This window comes from Esox lucius, chromosome 1 (assembly GCF_011004845.1).
Source record: "Esox lucius isolate fEsoLuc1 chromosome 1, fEsoLuc1.pri, whole genome shotgun sequence".
Classification (NCBI taxonomy): Eukaryota; Metazoa; Chordata; class Actinopteri; order Esociformes; family Esocidae; genus Esox; species Esox lucius.
This window is the reverse complement of record NC_047569.1, coordinates 3,355,336-3,376,841: the sequence shown is the minus strand read 5'-3', so window position 1 is coordinate 3,376,841 and position 21,506 is coordinate 3,355,336. Positions and strand designations below refer to the sequence as shown.

Below are 21,506 nucleotides of genomic sequence, written 5' to 3'. Positions count from 1 at the left end.
AAAGGTGAAAAACCTTTAAACATACAAAAAATAACACACATTAAATAAAGCTCAATATTTCCCATTAAATACAATACAACACGGAACATCAAGCAAAGGGTAAGTATATTTTACACATAGATATTAGATAGACATAGATATTTCATTTTGTTATCCCAGGTAAACAGTGTAAATCTGGCATTGCATACCCAGAAAGCCAGCTCTACTTTTAAACCTATTTCCTTTTAAAGTAACCTGTTATTGTTTGTTTACCCTTGATCATTCTATACAGCATTTCCATATTTTATTCATAATTTCACCTAAATGAAATCAAGCATTCTAAACCATTAACTGTGAATTAGAACAATATTAATAGGTTCAGAAATGGTTAAATATCTTTGTACAAACTAACAATTCACCCTTTGTATTTAAATGAAGAAAAATTACTTCAAGAAAACTTTCAGAAACTTCATCAAGGACATATCTTCAACAATGATTACCAATTTAAACAGCTTAAAACAAGGACTTTAGCCACTTGCAAAGGCAATTACTCAATCTACTAATAGTGCAATAAACAATGTATCAACAGACCACACATTTCGTTTGCCCATACAAATTACTACGCAGCCAGCAATCACATTTACAGTCTTCAAAGTCCAGTAAAGAGATGTGAGCTTACCGGTAGCCCCTTTGATCTTTTTCCTTTTTCCATGAGTTTTAATTCTGTGATTCTTCAGCGATTTCTCTTTTCTTTCACTGTTCTTAGCTGCATTGCAAACCTGAACAAACTTGCTCTGCTTGTATTGTCTGAAGGTTTCTGACGTGCACTGCTAATTAGTTTAATTTCGCTCACCTGCTCTGTCACGCGCATGCAGAAGCAGCCTCTGTCACATGCACACGCACACGCACTCAGACACACCTCCCAGCAGATCGCCGCAACAATGTCACTTAAATCATAGGCCTGAAACCTTCAGATTGTAATTTGTTTGACCTAATTTGACAGTTTGGCTGAAACCCCAAAGAGCAAGGAGGTGATGCACAGTGGCAAGGAAAAACTCCCTAGTAGGGTAGAAACCTAGGAAGAAAGACACAAAGGACCCAGACTTGAAGGGGTGGCCTGTCCTCTTCTGGCTGTGCTAGGTTAGGATTATTCGAGTGTTTCTCTTTTTGGGCCACATCAATGTTTTTGCATGTTTAGATGACACGCAGACCAATAAATGCATGTAGGCTGTGTTCAGAGTCTTTAAATAGGCCTAACAGGGTAGCCTACTAATTTAATTTGTTTTACCAGTCTACCACAATAGCTCCTACTTTTAATCCCAGAGTGATGTATATGATTAACTTGTTTGAACATTATAAGGTATTTTACTGTCAACTTCTCGCTTCAACACACAGGTAAGTGCAACTTGATAACTATTTTTCAGGGAAAATAAAACCATACCAGTTGTACCACTAGTGGTACTTTAACCAACATGTATTACATTTTTCTAATGGTTCAATGAAGAACCATGCTCATAAGGTTCTGTTTGGTGTTTTATGGTTGGACTTGGTGAGTCCTGGCTGGGCACCAGATGCGGCTGGAAGTGGTGTTGAAACACCAGTAGAGGGCACTCTTGTCTTTAGTCCTGTGTAGCATTCTTAGAACGCTGTGCTTGTAATGTCACGATTGTGGGTTTCATTTTCATGGGGTCCCAGTATGAAATTTCATGCGCTAACTACTGTACAATCTTCTAGTGAACATGGGTTTCTGATACATCCATGAAAACCTCTACATCCATTAATCCATTAAGACCATTACATTCATACATCTAAGAAAACTTGTTCTACAGTCTAAGTATATTTTGTCTGAGCCTGGTTCATGTACAAGCGCACCCTCTGGACTGAACAATAGTTTTGGTGAAGGGCCTAACACCCAATCCATCTCCTTAAAGAGGCAATATACCACAGTAATATTTAACTCTTATGGCCCGCATTAACATATATTAAATACATACTATTAGGTACTAAATGCATGCCATCATTAGTGCATGTAAGTCACTGTGGATAAAAGTGAACATTAAATGAACAAAAAGTAATGTAAATGTATAAGAAACCATTTAAAACCATTTTATAAAACACAGAAAAACAGTTCTGGAGGCTGGATATAACCCTTTTTATGCTTCTTTCTCGAATTTCAGATGGTTACAATCTCTATCATATCCACAGATATAGTCGAAGAAAACAAAAGCTGGGTTCTAAGTGGGTATGGGAGTAACTAAGTTTAAATTCAATCCTTATTGTTGCATACACATTTTAGCTGATTTTATTTGAGGGTGCCAAAACGCTTCTGTTCCAGAAGCCATGTGCCTGTTGTGAAATATAAATATAGTACCACTAATCTTAATACAGCAATTAATGCAATAAACTCTATAAAAAAATAATTTCTGACAAACATGTTCTGCCCCCCCCCCCCCCCGGCAAGACAGAACATCAGTCATCACATAAGCCTAGGGCTATTGTGTAGGCTGGCAGCGTAGGCCTACAGTAACTGTGTTGTGCGTCTCCTATAACAACCGGTGTTGTTACAGGAGCACACTCAAATGAAGTTTTCTGCAATCAACAACTTCAACAATGCAAACTCAAGATGACATATCCTGTGACCCGGCGATATCAGAGGTGTCACAATTTCTGATGTCACAGTTTATATTGGACTGAATTAATTTGCTTCTATTCTTTGGTGTAAATAATTTTTTCACATCTGATTTCAGCACCACGGAGCTGTCCAGGCGCGTCACTATACTAATGACCAAAACATTTGCTTGACACGTCCATCCCAGTTGGAGGTGAAGAATAAATGTGTGTGTCCTTCTCCAGGTGAAGCGCCCAATAACCAGATTTCTGGATACTTTTTACCAAGAGCGAAAACAGCCATGTCATCATTGGGTAAATACCCCCCAGACTACATGACATTAAACTTTTTCAGGGTAATTTCCTTAATGTTTTAATTTGGCCCATTTTATTTCAATATGCTCTGTTAACCTGGTATTTTTTATTTCAGATAACAGACACATTTGGGACACGTATGAAACATCTCAGAAAAGGGATTTCATCTATCGACCCAATTCATCAACAACGGCTTTACGGTAGACCTCAACAATAAATAATCACTCCAAATGTCTATTTAATTGTTGGCTAGTATATTTGCATACATCACCATACTGTATTCGACTTTTGTGTAACCCTTTTCAGACCTACGACAACAAACGCCTATAGAAACTCTCATGCACTAGCTGGTCCATTAGGCTCCACTGGATACACAGAGGAATTATTTTGGAAGCCAGTCGTTAAACCTGAATCCATCCGCACAGATACAGCTTCTGGGAACAGGAGAAACAACCCGCATCCCAGTGAGGTAGACATTCTTAGGAAATCCTTTCATACATTTTCATAGTGTTATTTTTTTATTTATTCCAGAAACATAAGCAAATTCTTTGACTAACAAACGTGTGTCCCCACTGGTTCCAATATCCAGTGTTTCCAAATGGCTCTGTATTTTCTATGTAGGGCCGATCTACCTGACACCCTAGTTTTTACATCCAGTAAAGTCCCTGGTCAAAAGCAATGTACAGTACTTTGCAAGGATCCATCCTTGTTATAACTAGATTGTTATTATATATTAGCCTATTATAATATTGATAATTTGAAAGCAGTGTATTTTATGAAATGATTCCTTCTCCCCCAGTCCTTCATGGTGTGGCAGCTCCCTAAGGGCCTTAAACAGAGCTCTGCTGATGGCTGGTCCTCCAGGAAAAGTCCCCCTTCTGAAGAAGAGTTTCGGACCGCCCTGACCGCCCAGTACCGCTCCACTTACCAGACTGACTTCCTGGGTTTGGCTCAAGGTAAAAAAAAGACTAGAAGCCATACAGCTCCAGAAAAAATTAGGAGTCCACTTTTGAAAAGGAAAGTTTTGAGTGAGGAACAGAAGCGTTCAATTTGCAGTGGTCTCTTAATTTTAACCCTTCTGTTCCTCAAACCCTTACTTTTTGAATTTTAGGAAAAAAAAGCTGTATGTATCAAGCATCTTAGAGTAAGCACATTGATCTTGGATCCGCTCTCTATTGTGCTCTAAAAGACCAAACAAATCCTAGATCAGCACTCCTAGTCTGAGACTCATTATGAACAAGGTGACTGCATGTTGCTGCTTGTGTTGAACAGTCCCAGAATGATGACCCTTACTTCCTCATCCTGCAACAAAACAATAATATTTTGCATTACACAATTATGATTCTATACCTCTCAGATATTGTAAAACCCTTTATAATATATGATATATGTTTTGCAAATCCATTTGATTGTATAAGTGTCAGCATTAAAGATCAATATCATTTTATTTATAATTGTATTTAATATTTATATACAGTTCCACCCAAAGGTTTGGCCACACTGACTATTGATTTTGAAGGTTTATTATAATTTAAGGTATTTTAATGTAGGATTGCTATTACATGGGGGAGGAGACTTATCCAGTGATGCTCTTTAAGTTTTCTATTTTTCAAAATATATTTTAATTCACAACAATAAGAACATCCTGAGTACAGTGTGTAGATGACTGTAAAGAAAATTCTAATTTAAATGCATGAAAAGCAAGGTGCAACGTAACCCCCCACACAGTCTGTTATGATATGTTTTCTTTTTATCACTTTCACTTTTTTACAGGGTGTCACCCATTTCATGCCCCAATAAACTGCAAACGCAAAGTCCCTAACTACACACTGGCAGAGATGAGGCATAACTACCGTCAGCCCAGGTTATGGTCTGAGTTGCAGGACAATATGTCTCGCTATAGCTGCAACGCACTGCATGGGGTGGCTCTGAGGGGTATAGGTAGGTTCTAGTCACCAGGTAAGTCGATTAATAAAACATGGAAATTTACAGCAACAACCTGGGAGCAATAAGGGTTTTGCCCTGCTTTACTCAGGGCAGGAATAGTACATATTCCACCTAGCCTGAACTGGGATTTGATCTACAAACTTTTCAATTACTGGTCAGATGCTCTAAGTTCTAGTCTACCTAATGCCCCTGTAAATAGAGGAAACTCTTAAGTCTATACAGTACCTTATTCCCCAATGTCTTGGAAAGTAGGTAATATATATATTTTAGAATAGGATGCCATGTGTTCCCAAGCTGCACAATATTTATACAGATACACACACAGAAATGGAATAAGGTTGAATGATTTGGTTAAACATTTACAGCACTCAGTGCATCACATCTACGTTCCTGTTTTAGTGCCAACTGTGATTCATCGTCACATCCACAACCAGGAGAACTGGACCCAGTTGACTACATATGACAGACACTTCGGAGGGAAAACAGTGGATGTTTCGGCCGTACTCTGCTCTCTACAACCCCAAGAGCTTCAAGAGTTCTGCAAACATCTGCCTGGGAAAGGTGATCTATGGATTTCAATTACGAAATCTGACGCCATGTTCGCCATCCTTGCTGAAACAAATGTGATAAGCAGAACAATTTGGTGTGATGGGCTTTGGAGATATTTTGATTTTTGACTCTCACACCTGCTGGGGTGTTGCAACAAGGCAAGCCCATAATCATGAATTGGAAAGTAGGTAATTGGGATGGGAGAATATTGGGGTAAATAATGATCATTAAAAATTGAAGGACAGACATTTTGTAAACAATGGAAGTTGAATACATCAAGATTTTTTTATGATGGGTTCAACCTTATTTATATGGGGTCGTTCACATGGAAAACATTTTTTGTGGAACCTCTTCTATGGAAGCTGATCCTAGGTCTGTTTTAAATGTCGTCAAAAAATGACTGGGTTGGGTGAAGCTGATCCTAGATGTTTATTAATGCAAAACCTCACCCCAAAGCACTGATCTTAAGCTGACTAATATGTTGTGTTCACAGATAAGGAGACTGTGCAGAAATTTTTGCACAGAGCACCTCTTGCTGACCAATTGAAGACAGGGCCAAAACCCCCAATCCAACCTCTTATATTACCCAGGCCAGAGTGGATGTCTGGCTGGCCTGGACCCCTGTGATACTACCTGTAGAATTCCATTATATGACAACAGTAGTCTGGTCAACAAGCGCCTCTGTAGAGCTGTATGGACAAGTGTTTATGGAGTGTTTTTGCTGTGTTGTTTGCCTTGATATGTCAGAAAATAAAGCCAGTGGATGTAATGCAACAATACATCAGTTTACGCATACTATCTAACTGCAGTTTATAGTTTTTTTGCATGTTGTAAATCCGTGTAATTGCAGTTTACATTTTTTCTCCATTCTGAGGATCCTACGGTAGGGAAAGTATTTTTTTAGGTCAGGTAATAAAATTCTCCTAGATAGCAAAAAACAAAACACACCTCGCAACACATCCAACCCCAAACTATCCCCCTAAGAGAAGATTTTTTCCCTGCAAGCTAATTTCCTGCAATTTTATACATTTCTACATCCATGTATTCTTTGTGTTAATATGATAACAGAAGCTGAATCCCAAATGAGTTCCTAAAATATATATTCAATTTGGGTGTTGGGGCTTTGGGGTTCTAAATGATACAATTATTGGGGAATAAGTTCTTCTAACCTAATTACTTTAATATTTCAGAGGCAGTGAACTTGGTAATAATGCAGGGTTTCACTATTATGATGGTGCACTTAAAAAATAACCCCAGGTCTGTCTGCTCTGTGGAATTGGCAAAATTAGCAGAAATGCTTCCAGTAGGTTTGTTGTAATGAGTATCTTAGTTACCAGAAAGGCACCCAAGTGAATCCAGGTGAAATGCCAGAGGCAGGTAATGTGAGACCTGAAGTTGCAGAGGGCTCTGGGTTGGATTGAGTCCATTCTACCAGTCATTTAACAGAAAACTGAACACCGGAGTAGGCTGACGAACAGAAAGATAGACAGAGAGAGTAAAAGACTTCTGGGATGCCGTTGGGAAAGAAAATTCGACCCTCTTCTGCTGCTGGGAAACTAGAGATTCAGAATGTGTCAAGGTATTCTGCCCTCTGCTCTGGTATCTCCTGTCAATGTATGAGTCAGCCACAAACAATTTCCTTCATGTTAATTTAAACATATTAGCTGGGATTCCTAGCTGTAATTCATTATCTCTTCTGCTTTGCTATTTCTATACAGTGGGCTTTAATCTGAACATGGTGCTGGCTGGGTTGATTTCTGGTGATGAGGTTGATTTGGGTTTAGCTTGCTGTGTTGTTGTTGCTCTGCCATGTTGTTGCTCTCCACAGGAGCACAACGCCTGTTGTTCAGGGCCTGTTGACTGTTGTCAAGGGACTTCGGAGGCCCCATCAGCAAAACAGCTCTACAGTTACCATGCAGCAGGAGGCCTAATTAATTTGTGCTACAATAAACACATTTCTATAGACCTTATTAGATTTTAATGCAGTTTTTCCTAGCCCCCCTCCTATGTACTGTTTTGGTAAACAACATTTAATTGCAAGAGCCTGCAGAGTTTGTCTCAATTATTTGTTAGATGTAGCAGCACATAGGGCTTTTCTCCTTCTCACATGGTTGACACTGAGCTCTAAGCTCCAAGTCTAATAAGTGAAGAAATGTAATGTTAAATTCCCTCTAGGTCACAGTACCTATTACATAACACTATGATGACTGGGATTTCATTAATAATTAATTGTTATTACAGATTTTAATATTTAAAACATTTTATTTGGAAATTAACAAGAACTTACGTACAGTATTTCCGTTTGCTAAGACATGCTACACACAGATACAATTATCTACTTTTATTATCGAGACATTGAATTTCTTCAAACAAAGTCCACTATCTGGCAATTGCAGCAAATGGCAGGATAAAAAAGTTTAACTGAAAAAGTAAATCCGGATAACTGACAGATTTCTGGCTTTGTTTCAGCATGGTAGTTAATTTCACTCATGGTCTGATTACCCACCCAATTAGAATAAGATTCAAAACAAATGAGGTTGCCTCTGGCAACAGTGCATCCTTTTTTCCATCCTTTTTTCCTATCAACAGTGCAAGAATGTTGGGCCATGGCTTCAAGGGATACAACTCATGTTAAAGTAAAGTTAAACTCTTACTCTTGACTCTGATTTTTCACCCGAAAGCTAAGCTAACTTAATACTGTTTTAATAAGTTATCCTTTCAAGCTGGTAACTAGCTGAAGCTAACTAACGTGACAAAAATGGTTGTTTATTATGATTGTTGATCAATAAGGAGTGCATTATATATATTCAGACTCATTCATAATTTCCACATATTATGTTGCAGCCTTATTCTAAAATTGAATACATTCATTTTTTCCCCTCGTCATTATACACACAATACCTCATAATGGCCAAACTAAAACAGGTTTTCAGAATTTGTGTAAATGTATAAAAAAATACTTAAACAGAAATACCACATTTACATAAGTAATCAGAGAGAGAACCATCCAGAAAGACAACCATCTCTGCAGCACTCCACCAATCAGGACATGATGTTAGGGTGGCCAGACGGAAGTCATTCCTCAGTAAAAGGCAAATGACAGCTGCAAATACTTTTTGGTACCCTTCCCCAGGGTTTGACGGACAATTCCGAACTCATGGTTTAGTTTTTGCTCTAATGTGAACTGTCAGCTGTGGAATCTTATATAGCCAGATGTGTACCTTTCCAAATCATGTCAGATTTAAATGCTTAAAAATACAGACATTAGGAAAACTTTATTTAATTAAACAGACAAAATAAAATTGTTTGAATGTGTGAGATTTGAGTCTGCATCCCGGCTGAGAATTAATAGGTATTCTAGCCAAAGTCTTCTTTACTGGACTGGTAATTTTGGCTTCTTCCCCAGGATTCTTGATGAGCTGAGGATTGGAGAAGAGCGAAAGACCAAGACTCTGGAGCCAGAGCAGCATGGAGAAAGACTGCCCCCTGGTGTTGCTGGGTTGTACCTGGGGGGCAGTTTAGAGGACAGATATCCTCCTGAGTGGCTAGAGCGGGAGCTGTTGAGGCAGGAAAACCGACGCCACTCCTTAAACGTTGGAGACCAGGCCATACTGAAGAAATGTCTGCTCCCCAGTAACAATCCCACACGCAGCCTCAACAAGCTCAAGGTACACCAACCTAAAGGATAGTTCCTCTAGCCAGAAAAATCTTAGTTTTTGACTATAAAGTAAAATAAACACAGCAGTAGATATTTATATTTGCTTGAATATTTACTCTTGTTTGGTAGTATTCATTCAGGGAGATGAATGTCAATTGATGTGATTAATATCATTATGGATTGACTTCCTCTCCCATTATCCCCTCACATTAGTTACCAGGCAGCAGCACAGTAAGCATTGTGGGGCACCTGTTGCTTAGAGACAGGTATAGACAGACGTCAGAGATGCTAGCAGATCAGTTGCTCGTCTGCCTTTTAACTATATATTAACTTGTCTGTGTGAGGGATTTAGAAATTGTGGGATTGCAAAGGTTACTTCACTTTCTGAGATTTTCTACTGTCAGACTGTAATTTAAACATTTGTTTTACAAATACCCATCAACAAATTTGACAGTGGTTACATTTACCCAGCCCTTAGCTCATTAGTAAAATGTTTGGGGGACATGGACTGAAACGCTGACTCACAGATGCTCCATTAATAAGTCTAACCTCAAGGTGTCAGTAGAGCATCAGCTAATCCTGCCTCGTTCCACCATCAGTCTCCTTCCCTCCCCACTGACTGACAATTGCTGTTGAAGAATTGAAGCATACACCACAAGAGGAATCCATTTAAGGTTATGCCAGAAATGACATTTGGAATCAAGTGGAGAATACATTTTTTCATTAACTGATGGAGCCTTGGGCAGGCAGCGAACTAAGGCCAATTTATCAGTATCAGTGGAGGTGATGTTTTAGATCCAACCTAAAACAAATACAATTTCTTGGTCTTGCTAAAAGGTTTTCAAATGATACAAATAACATCTTTCTAACCTGACTGATGAAAAGGAAGCAGCCTTGAATTTAATAATACTAGGCTCTATAGTGTAAAGTAAAAACTGTCTATTCAAGAAACTAACGAGGTGAAAAACTAAATTGAGCCTAACCTTGGCATCTAAAGCTGTCTGTTTATCACTCTTTTGTAATGGACTTTTTTTCCTGGAACCTCCATTCAGTCTAAACCTCCATTCAGTCTATTAAAACAATAGTGAAACAGCAATACAAAGTTAGGATTCTAGGGAGGCCTCTTCTCACATTATTTATTAAATAATTTTATGCTGAAATAGCTCCGCTAGTGAGACGATCTTCTCTATAATTGGCCTATTTTTGCCTAACATCCCATGTGAGAAAAATCCCAGCATAGCATCCATTTCAAGCTGGTCATTGCAAGTCTATGATGGTCCATGCTGGTTTATGCTGGTCAGTGCAAGTCTGATCAATATATTTTAATAACTCAAGGTCCAAACTTCCCGCTTTTACCCATCCCCTCTAGATTGCAGAGGTGCGGTGGGTTGCCTAAATGGGCTCCTGGGAAGAACTTAGGTTAACTGTCTTGCTAAAAGACTTCTGGTACTATGGGTGCTATATGGCTTTATAAGATCATAGCTCCCAAACTCTTTACTAAAACAACCTATTTTCTTTGCATAATCAGTTTTGCAGGGAATATTTGTTTTGAAATCATAGTTTATCTTTTGGGTTGGTAACGGGCCTAGCAACAGATCCAAAAAAGCCTTGACAATGGCCTCTGCTGTCCCAAAGCTTTCTGCTGCTGTCATGGAATAACACTGGCTGTCTTAACTGCTACTGAAAATATCATTTTACAGGTAAAAAAACAAACAGTTAAAAGTCTTAAGTATGTAGAAATTATTATTTCTATTATTATTATTTAATTACTGTAATTAAATAATTAGTTAAATTATTTATTATTTAATTACATCAAATTACCGCAAATTGATTTTGACCAACAATTCTGATTTCCTAAATGTAAAGCTACTTCTTGTAGAAATAGAAAAAAACATCTGAACCTTAACAGACCAGACATATTTCTCTGTGGCGACCTTCTTTCCCTCTTCATACACAGGATGTTTGGATGCTCTAATGTTTCGGGGTAGCTATCTTAGAAGCGCAACGTGCCTGTTTCATTATTGTTTCAGCAGCGTGACTCAATGAGGCAATACGTCGGTAGCGTGAGTCAAAGATAACACAAAGCCAAAATAGATTTTCATAATCTCACTGGGAGGGCTAAGGCAGCCACAGGAGGGCCACAGAACCCCTATATCCCATGGCTGTTACCAACCTGTCAACACAATTTCTCAAAAAAATGCTCTACAAAAAATTTGATATGCAATACATATAAAACTAATACTATTCTAAATTAAATGTAACAGGACCCCAAGCCACTATTCCATTCATAATTTATCTGTTCAATTTATTTTACCTTCTTTGGATATACAGTCAAATCAATTGGAATAGGAGCACAATTATGCTCATATGAATTAAAATGCCCTTATCTTGACAATACCTTTGAGCAATGGAGAAAGCTGCGGATGCACACCATAGGGCAATACAAGGACTGTTGGACTATTTTGGCTTACTGAGCGAAACATACCACCTGCACAGAAATAACATTTTCAGATACCTGCACAACACAGTCTATTACAAAGAAGTTCCTGCATTTGAAAATGCTAGACCTTGTCTGTTTGATGGTTGTGGTTCAAAATGTGCCCCACATCAAACAAACATACTGTTTATATAAGGCATTCCAATCTTTCAAACCACCCTTAATAAATGCCATCAGAGCAAGGTGGGAGGAGAAACAAGGAATTAAAAGCTCCATAGTAGATTGACAATTGTCAAATTGCAAAAAGCACACTGCTCCAGTGCTTTGGTCTGTGCTCTAACCTACACAATGATTGGTCTGGAATTTTTGACATCCTCTCAGTTGTCCTTAAGTCGTCCATGAGCCCCAGGGAAGTGATGGGGTCACTGGTCTAAAAAGGTGTGCGTTTATTTATTTTTTTAGATGGCTGGTAAATTGGGTGTGGTGATGCTCTGTGTTCACCAAACATATAGGGACATTTCCAATCGGGCCCACATAGTACCTTATCCTCCCCAGCTTGCAACTGGCTCATTTATCTCCACTAAAATTATGATAAAAAATGATGGGGGAGGAGAGTGATGATACACACACAGGTTTTCTTTCTATCCCTTTGAGGACCTAAGACCTAAACCACACCAAGAAATAATGTTTCCCTATTCTCTATCTAGCCCTAAACTTAACCCTAACCTTAACCTTACTAATCTAACCTACATGACAACATTTTACCTAGAGCTATATACTATAAGATTTAGCCGACCAGTAATGCTTAAACAACAAAGGCTAAATTCAAACGCTCCCCAACTGTAAGATTTTCCCTAAAACTGCTGAGCTGGAAATATTTTTATTTAGTGGGTAAAAGAAAGCTGAGATCTATTTCTCAGGTTTTCCTCCTCTTTGTGGGGACATCAGGTACCAACATGCAGAGCCGGTTCTAGCCATACATAAGCAGCCACTTAGGGACCCTGACTGCAAATCAAATTTTGCAAGGGCCCCCAAAAGGCACTGCCAAAATGTACACATACACATGGATCACAAACATTTCTATACATATATGGTATGATATGGGTTTAGTCCACCAGCTCACAGAGTTCCCACCATTGTTGAGGGTCTAGGTCCTGTTCCATGGTGATCTCTTCCCGAGTGATGGGGGTCTGGGTACTGATATGAGCATATGGTTCTTCCCAGCACTTGAGGAGATTGATAGGTTAAACCTGCTCCTCCCAACAGATCTCTGGCTTTGGAACCCTGTAGTAGACTGGTCCCATCCACTCCAAGACATTATAAGACCCCTGCCATCTGGTCCGCATCGCCAACCTCCTTGCTTGCCAGGTAGAGAGGGTAGGGAACATCTGTACCGGCACAGGGGGTAGTTTCCTTATTTCTTTTCTAATCTGCTCCCGGGTGGGGCCCAGTGACTGGCAGTGACTGGAAACCAGGTCAATCCCTTCCCAGAAGTTGGGGGACCAGAAGACCCACTACCTCCCCGGCCATGAGGGTAATAGTTAGATGTTCAACACTCATTGAACATCCTTATGGACGCCATAAGTAATGGCATGGGCTTGTACCGGAGTACCGGCTCAACTATTCGGTGGTCCTGTCACCAGGGTGGCCGGGTGGCTTGGTGTTGAAGGAACTGAAAAATTTAAATTATATTTTTATTCTGAAGGAACAGAAAAATGTCAGTTCTATGTCTATATAAACTTTCAGTGATTCGTCAATATTTATTATAGACACACTGCAAAAAAATTGGCCAATGGAACAAGAAATGAGGTGTCACGCCCTGGCTATGCCCTAGATAAATTACATGATATTCAAGGCATATGTTCTACAAACCCGATTCCAAAAAAGTTGGGACACTGTACAATTGTGAATAAAAACAGATTTCATATTTTATTCAGTATACAACATAGATGACATATCAAATGTTTAAACTGAGAAAATGTATCACTTTAAGGGAAAAATAAGTTGATTTTAAATTTCATGGCATCAACACATCTCAGAAAAGCTGGGACAAGGCCATGTTTACCACTGTGTGGCATCCCCTCTTCTTTTTATAACAGACTGCAAATGTCTTGGGACTGAGGAGACAAGTTGCTTAAGTTTATGAATAGGAATGTTGTTCCATTCTTGTCTAATAGAGGCTTCTAGTTTCTCAACTGTCTTAGGTATTATTTGTCGCACTTTCCTCTTTATGATGCGCCAAATGTTTTCTATGGGTGAAAGATCTGGACTGCAGGCTGGCCATTTCAGTACCCGGATCCTTCTTCTATGCAGCCATGACATTGTAATTGATGCAGTATGTGGTCTGGCATTTTCATGTTGGAAAAAGAGACAACGTCTGGATGTGAGCATATGTTGTTCTAGAACTTGGATATAACTGTCAGCATTGATGGTGCCTTTCCAGATGTGTAGGCTGCCCATGCCACACGCATTCATGCAACCCCATACCATCAGAGATGCAGGCTTCTGAACTGAGTGCTGATAACAAATTGGGTTGTCCTTGTCCTCTTTAGTCCAGATGACATGGCGTCCCAGTTTTCCAAAATGAACTTCAAATTTTGATTTGTCTGACCACAGAACACTTTTCCACTTTGCCACAATCCATTTTAAATGAACTTGGCCCAGAGAAAACGCCTGCGCTTCTGGATCCTGTTTAGATACGGCTTCTTTTTTGACCTATAGAGATTTAGCCGGCAACGGCGAATGGCACGGTGGATTGTGTTCACCGACAATGTTTTCTGGAAGTATTCCTGAGCCCATGTTGTGATTTCCATTACAGTATCATTCCTGTATGTGATGCAGTGCCGTCTGAGGGCCTGAAGATCAAGGGCATCCAGTATGGTTTTCCGGCCTTGACCCTTACGCACAGAGATTGTTCCAGATTCTCTGAATCTTTGGATGATATTATGCACTGTAGATGATGATAACTTCAAACTCTTTGCAATTTTTCTCTGAGAAACTCCTTTCTGATATTGCTCCACTATTTTTCGCCGCAGCATTGGGGGAATTGGTGATCCTCTGCCCATCTTGACTTCTGAGTGACACTGCCACTCTGAGAGGCTCTTTTTATAACCAATCAAGTTGCCAATTGACATTATAAGTTGCAAATTGGTCCTCCAGCTGTTCTTTATCTGTACATTTAACTTTTCCGGCCTCTTATTGCTACCTGTCCCAACTTTTTTGGAATGTGTAGCTCTCATGAAATCCAAATGAGCCAATATTTGGCATGACATTACAAAATGTCTCACTTTCAACATTCAATGTTATCTATATTCCATTGTGAATTAAATATACGTTTATGAGATTTGTAAATTATTCCATTCCTTTTTTACTCACAATTTGTACAGTGTCCCAACTTTTTTGTAATCGGGTTTTAAAAACAAGCAGTATATTCTATCTTTTTTTTTCTAAGTTCATTATATTTTTTGCAGTGCATGTATACCTATGTACTTCATTTCTATTCTAGTAGGCTGTCTTTGAAATGTTTATGGTTAACATTTGTTTCTGTAAGGAGCAAATGCAGAGACAGAAGGGGTTGCTTTTATTTGCTTAGTTTCCGTGATCCTTGAGATAACACCCCTGTGTCATAGGAAGAGCCCCAAGGATTGATAAGGGGTTTATTCTACAGGACTGGTTTTGTTTTCCTTGAGTTTTAGGATGTAACCAGAGTGAGGGTTTGAGGAAGGGCTCTTGCATAAACCTTTCCTGCTGCCTGCATCTTTGCTTTTGCATTTACCTTTCCTGCTGCCTGCATCTTTGTTTTTGCATTTACCTTTCCTGCTGCCTGCATCTTTGCTCTTGCAAACATCTTCAATCTCCAGGGTACTTTTATTGTTGATACTTGTACTGTAATTATAATACTGTCTTTAAATATTATATTAATTTGTTACATTAATTAATGGACTATTTGGAATTAATCTAAAATGGGTGGGAATCCAGTTCCTTCAGTGGGGCTCTGGTCCACTCGACTGGTGGGGTGCCTCCTTCTCAAGGGACAGGATGGCCTCAATTCGCCCCACTAGATCAACCATCTTGGCCTCAACACCCGCCCTCCTTTCCTTGAACAGAAAACAACAGACACGTGTCCGTGTCACCCGCTTCAATATTTGTATTGGGGATAGGTGGTCGGGTTGGAGCCACCTTTCCACCAACCAGCACAGTTGTGCCTCATAACGCCACTCATGCACCAGGTGCGCACAAAAAGTCACAGTCAGGTACAAATCGTAAAACTTGGAAGGTGAGTACGTTTTACTCAATGTATGCAATTTACACTGCATCCCTAAACTACTCCGAGCAGGTTATCTTCATGGTTAAATGTTAGCCAACTTAAGCACCGCCTTTCCTCCCACAAAAAGGCAGGCTCTTTTGGAAGACCCAAGCATCATTGTCACATAGATTGTGAGAGGCTTACTCCGCAGGGAGAGGGTGTTTAGAGGACGTGTAACTTGAGGTTCCCCCTATGATGTTCTCTAATAAAGATATCGATCCTCATCTGATGGAATTGTGTATACTTTCCGGAATCTATGGCCAGACGTCTCCAATGCCACTCCCCGGAGTAATATGCTCAGGTTGAACAGTGTATTGTGCTTTGCAATATTTTGCCAGTGGACATTTCATGTATTCCATCAGTGATGCTGAAAATTTGAGCAAGAATACTGTAGGCTATACCAATATGAGGTACCATTTAAGCCAAAAATATATCCATTGTTATGTCTATGTTTTTGTTCAAATGGTTGATGTCGTTGTGCATGTCATCTACATTATGGTCTGTTTTGTCGTTACATTGGGCAATTGGTATTGCATTTCCTGTAAGTTTATGTCGTTGGAGTTGTTGACTAGTTCGGATTTGCGGTCGTTACTGCTCTGTCGTTACCCCACTTTTTGATCACATGAAGTGCGCTACACGTCTTTGGATTTACTGAAAGCGTTTTTTTTTTACAGGTTAGTTTTGTTACAGTATGCTCTTAACTTTTATTGATTGTACTTTATTTTTACTAGTATGTGTCAGAGCTAAACTTAGTCTCTTTGCATTAATGATCATTACACACACACACACACAAACTCAAACACACACAACCTGGTGCCTGCGAAATGACCCCCATCCCACACAAATTTTATATCAACTAGATAACATATTTTAAAGGTACATTTTAACTGAGACACATTGTCATGGATAAAAGCTGTACCCAACCCCTTCCCACTCCATAAGTATTCTAAACCTAGAAAAAGCATCCTATATTGAAAAATCACCATTTATATACAGTGGGTATAGAAAAGAATCACCCCCTTTTAAAATAATGACATATTGTTGCTTTGCAGCCTGAAATGAAAACGGAAAAAAAACTATTTTTGTTTTATTCAGCTGTATTTACAACTTATAACATTCAAGTGAAATATATAATTACAAATTAAAAAACAGAATCACTGAGTTTGAAAAATAATCACCCCCCTCCTAAAAATGACTTGTAAACCCAACCAGGTGTAGTTAATCACCTTCTCAATAGCACACAAAGCCAACTGACTTTCAACTGTGATCAGCTGTGGTCATTTTAAATAGCTCAGCATGAAACAAGCTTTTCCTGAAGCATTTCAGTCCATGGTAGTGCAACTGAAGAAAACAATCAACTATAGGTGGCAAGGCAAGGTCAAAAGATCTCCGGGATAAAGTTGTGGACAGGCACAAGTCAGGAGATGGATACAAAAAAAATGCAAAGGCTTTATCAGTGCCTAGAAGCAAGTGACAACAATATCACAAATTCTCCACAAATGTGGCTTATATGGTAGGGTTGCATGAAAAAAGCCACTCCTCAAGAAAGGCCACATGCAGTCACGACTGAGCTTTGCCAAAACGCACCTTGAAGATTCTAAGGCCACGTGGAAAAAGGTGTTATGGTCAGATGAGACTAAAATTGAATTATTTTGCCTCAACTCCAATCGATATGTCTGGTGAAAATCCAACACAGCTCACCATCCAAATAACACCATTCCTACAGTAAAGAATGGAGATGGTAATATCATGTTATGGGGTTTCTCTGCAGCAAGGACTGGAGCACTTGTCAGGATAGAAGGTAAAATGGATGGGGCAAAATACTGTCAAATTCTTGAGGAAAATCTGCTGTCCTCTGACAGAAAGTTGTCTATGGGAAGAAGATTTACCTTCCAACATGACAATGACCCAAAGCACACAGCAAAACTGACCACACAGTGGTTGAAGGAGAAAAAGGTGAATGTCCTTGCATGGCCTAGTCAGAGGCCTGACTTAAACCCCATTGAAAATCTATGGAATGACTTGAGGACAGCAGTCCACAAACGGTCACCATCAAATTTAGCTGAACTTGAGCAGTTCTGCAAAGAAGAGTGGTCAAATATTGCAACGTCTAGATGTGCAAAGTTAGTAGAGACATATCCCAACAGACTAAAGGCTGTAATTAAAGCAAAAGGTGGTTCAACAAAATACTGACACAAGGGGGTGATCCTTTTTCCAACTCAGTGATTATGTTTTTATATATTTTTATTTTTTTTCTGACATGTTGGTGTTATATCTTTTACTTGGATTTTATAAGTTGCACTGAGTAAATACAGCCAAATGAAACAAAAACTGTGTCTCTCTTCATTTCAATAGTAAATAGTAAAAACATGTTTTAGTTGGCTATGACTCATTGAAATAATTTGCTGAACCATCATGCAACATCAAATGTGGCTGGTTAACTAGATAAATACAATGTCAGATCAACACTGAAGTTTCAATTACAACAATGTATTTGTACTTGAGTTAAAAAAAAATATTTAAACACTACACATCGGTAGCTAAAACAGTGATACCCAATCCTCCTGTAGGGAATGGGTATCAGGAATAAATAAAAAGAGAAAGACAACAGACATAAGACACATGACAACACTACAGTAGAAACAAAGATACATTACAACCAACCACATAGAGAGACACAACTAAACTACATTACAACCAACTGTCACACCCTGATGTGTTTCACCTGTTGTTTTGTCCCCGCCCCTCACCAGGTGTTCCCGGTTCCCTATTAGCCCCGTGTATTTAAACCCTGTTCTCTGTTTGGCAGTTGCCAGATCGTCTTGTCCCGTACAGTCGTTTCCAGCGTTCTATGTGTTCATCAGCCAGTCTACCTGTCCTTCTATTCCCCGGTTACGACCCTTGCCTGTTTTCCGGATTACGAGCCTGCCTGCCCTCTCCTGTACCTTCGACCATCCGAACGCCCGAGAACGAACACTGCCTGTCCCCTACCACGAGCCTGCCTGCCCACTCCTGTACCTTCGACCATCTGACCGCCCGACAACAAACCCTGCCTGTCCCCTACCACGAGCCTGCCTGCCCACTCCTGTACCTTCGACCATCTGAACGCCCGATAACGAACCCTGCCTGTCCACCACTACGAGCCTGCCCACTGCCTGGTTGTTCAATAAATAGTTTGGACCGCCCTCCTCTGCCTCTGTGTCCGCATTTGGGTCCCCACCCGTTCATCGTTGTGATACCAACCACAGAGAGGGATGCCACTACACTGCTCAAAAGAATTAAGGGAACATAATCATCACAGTATAACACCAAGTCAATGAAACTTAAGGTATATCAATCTGTCCAGTTAGGAAGCATAAGGGATTGTGAATCAATGTCATCTGTTTCAGTGCAAATGAGAGCGATAACCGGTGCACTGGAGAGGCAACAGCAAGACAACCCCAAAAAGGGAATGGTTTTGCAGCTGGTGGCCACAGACTATTGCTCCCTCCTTATCCTTCCTGAGTGATTATTTTCTAGTTTTGAGTTTTGCTAGTGTCCTTGTCACTACTGGTAGCATGAGGCGGTACCTGCAGCCCATTCAGGTTGCACAAGTAATCCAGCTCCTCCAGGATGGTACATCCATACGTGTCTTCGCAAGAAGGTTTCCTTAGTCTCTCAGTACAGTCTCAAGAGCATGGAGGATATACCAGGAGATGGGCCGTAACACAAAGAGAACTGGACAGGCCCGTAGAAGGGCTTCAACCCAGTAGCAGGACCGGTATCTGCTCTTTTGTGCAAAGAGGATCAGGATGTGCACTGCCAGAGCACTAGAAAATGACCTCCTGCGGGCTACTGGTGAGCTTGTTTCTGACCAAACTGTCAGAAACAGACTTCATGAGGGTGGCATGAGGGCCCCCTCGTCCTCTAGTGGGACCTGTGCTCACAGCCCAGCACTGTGCAGCTCGACTGGCATTCGCCAGAGAACACCAGAATTGGCAGGTCAGCCATTTGCACCCTGTTCTCTTTACAGGTGAGAGCAGGTTCACACTGAGTACATGTGACAGACGTGAAGGAGTCTGGAGTCGCCGTGGTGAAGGTTGTGGTGCCTGCAACATCATCCAGCATGACCGGTTTGGTAGTGGGACAGTGAGGGGGAAGGATTATCCTCTGAGGGTCGCACAGACCTCCACGTGCTAGCCAACGGTACTCTGACTGTTGTTATGTATTGGGATGAAATCCTCAGACCCATTGTCAGCCCTTATGCTGGTGCAGTGGGCCCTGGATTCCTCCTGGTGCAGGACAATGCCCAGCCTCATGTGGCCAGAGTGTGTAGGCAGTTCCTAGATGACGAAGGCATTGATGCCATTGACTGGCCCTCACATTCCACAGACCTGAATCCAATTGAGAACATCTGGGACGTTATGTATTGCTGCATCAGATGCCGCCAATTAGCGCCATAGACTGTCCAGGAGCTCAATGATGCCCTGATCCAGCTCTAAGAGGAGATCCCCAAGTACACCACCCACCATCTCATCAGGAGCATGCCCAGATGTTGTCAGGAGTGCAAACAGGCACGTGGGGGCCATAAACAGTACTGAGTCACATTATGAGTTGCCGTGAGGAAATTCACGCAAGTTTGAACAGCCAGTAATTTCATTTGTTTACTTAGATTTTCGGTGTGTGTTTGAATCCAGCCCTCAATCGGTTGGTGATTTTGGTTTCCATTGGCCATTATGTAATTTTGTTCTCAACGAATTACACAAAGTACAGTAAAGATTTTGATCTTTAATATATTCCTTTCATCGAGACCCAGTGTTTAATTTAAGTGTTCCCTTATTTTTTTATAGCAGTGTACATTATCACCAAGCACATGGGAGAGACAGCACTAAACTACATTAACACCAGCACGTAGGGAGACACCACTGAATTATGAAAGACAACAGAGAATGACCACAGGGCATGATACTAACATACATGATAAAAACCATAGTCCAGCCAGCAAAATAAAAACGCAATGAAGCAGGATACTGTTGTGGAAATTCTTGAACTGATGTATTCTTGGTCGTCCTATACATGTATAAATGGGTTACTAGTTAAAGATGCCGAGATGGATCTGGTGTTTGAATAGGAGACATCCTTGGCCGGCACCGGTGGATTAGAGGGTTACTCGTAAACCTGTATAACCCTTTAGTGTCTCTGTTGATTATCCAGACATTGTGTCTCCTCAGGAGTTAAGAAGGATAATGTGGGGGGACAGCCCACCCTTTGGGTAAATGTTACACAAGACAGATGGGCAACAACTTACCACACCCCTTCTAACATTTGAAATAAATACGGATTGTTCATGTCTTACAGCAGAGACTCCGGATGATTATGTTGGTAAGCGTTTGACGCGTCTCTCTTATTTGACAAAGACAACAATTGGACAAAACTGTAGAACTACAATAAACAGGTACATCACATGAAGAAGTTACAGGTGAATGTGAATGTGTGAGTGTTGAAAAAAGTAGATTGTTTTATTGTTTTTTGTAGTTGATTCCAATCGCTATGTGTAGATAATTGAAATGAGGAGTGACAGAAAGATGTGTTTGCTTTAGGGATGTTTAACTGGATGTGACTAGCAGAGTGGGTGCTGTACCTGGGGTAGGAGGGGTGAAGTAGACATCTCAGACAGGAGGGATTTTAATTTAACACTTTTTCTGTTAATAAATAATTCCATACATGTT

General features: G+C 40.2%; 2 protein-coding genes across 2 annotated transcripts in view; both read left to right on the top strand.

The window, feature by feature from the left end:
• The first annotated feature begins 1,076 nt into the window (after positions 1 to 1,076).
• Positions 1,077 to 6,195, top strand: LOC105030463 (testis-expressed protein 26). Its single transcript, XM_020050613.2, has 9 exons — positions 1,077 to 1,119; positions 2,727 to 2,744; positions 2,833 to 2,901; positions 3,017 to 3,101; positions 3,208 to 3,370; positions 3,701 to 3,857; positions 4,675 to 4,842; positions 5,248 to 5,409; positions 5,891 to 6,195. The coding sequence occupies exons 3-9, from the start codon at positions 2,889 to 2,891 to the stop codon at positions 6,022 to 6,024; spliced, it is 882 nt and encodes a 293-aa protein (XP_019906172.2). The 5' UTR covers positions 1,077 to 1,119; positions 2,727 to 2,744; positions 2,833 to 2,888; the 3' UTR covers positions 6,025 to 6,195.
• Positions 6,196 to 6,579: 384 nt separating this feature from the next.
• Positions 6,580 to 21,506, top strand: part of LOC109615702 — a 47,592-nt gene continuing 32,665 nt past the window's right edge. Inside the window, exons 1-2 of the mRNA XM_020045873.2 lie at positions 6,580 to 6,976; positions 8,804 to 9,065. Of these exons, the coding sequence (XP_019901432.2) occupies positions 6,909 to 6,976; positions 8,804 to 9,065 (330 nt within the window). The 5' untranslated portion in view covers positions 6,580 to 6,908. The remainder of the gene's footprint in view (positions 6,977 to 8,803; positions 9,066 to 21,506) is intronic.

Coding starts and splice junctions, on each gene's coding strand:
- LOC105030463 (XM_020050613.2), top strand. Junction 3,102..3,207: donor TCATCAACAACGGCTTTACG/GTAGACCTCAAC, acceptor AACCCTTTTCAG/ACCTACGACAACAAACGCCT. Junction 5,410..5,890: donor CAAACATCTGCCTGGGAAAG/GTGATCTATGGA, acceptor TTGTGTTCACAG/ATAAGGAGACTGTGCAGAAA.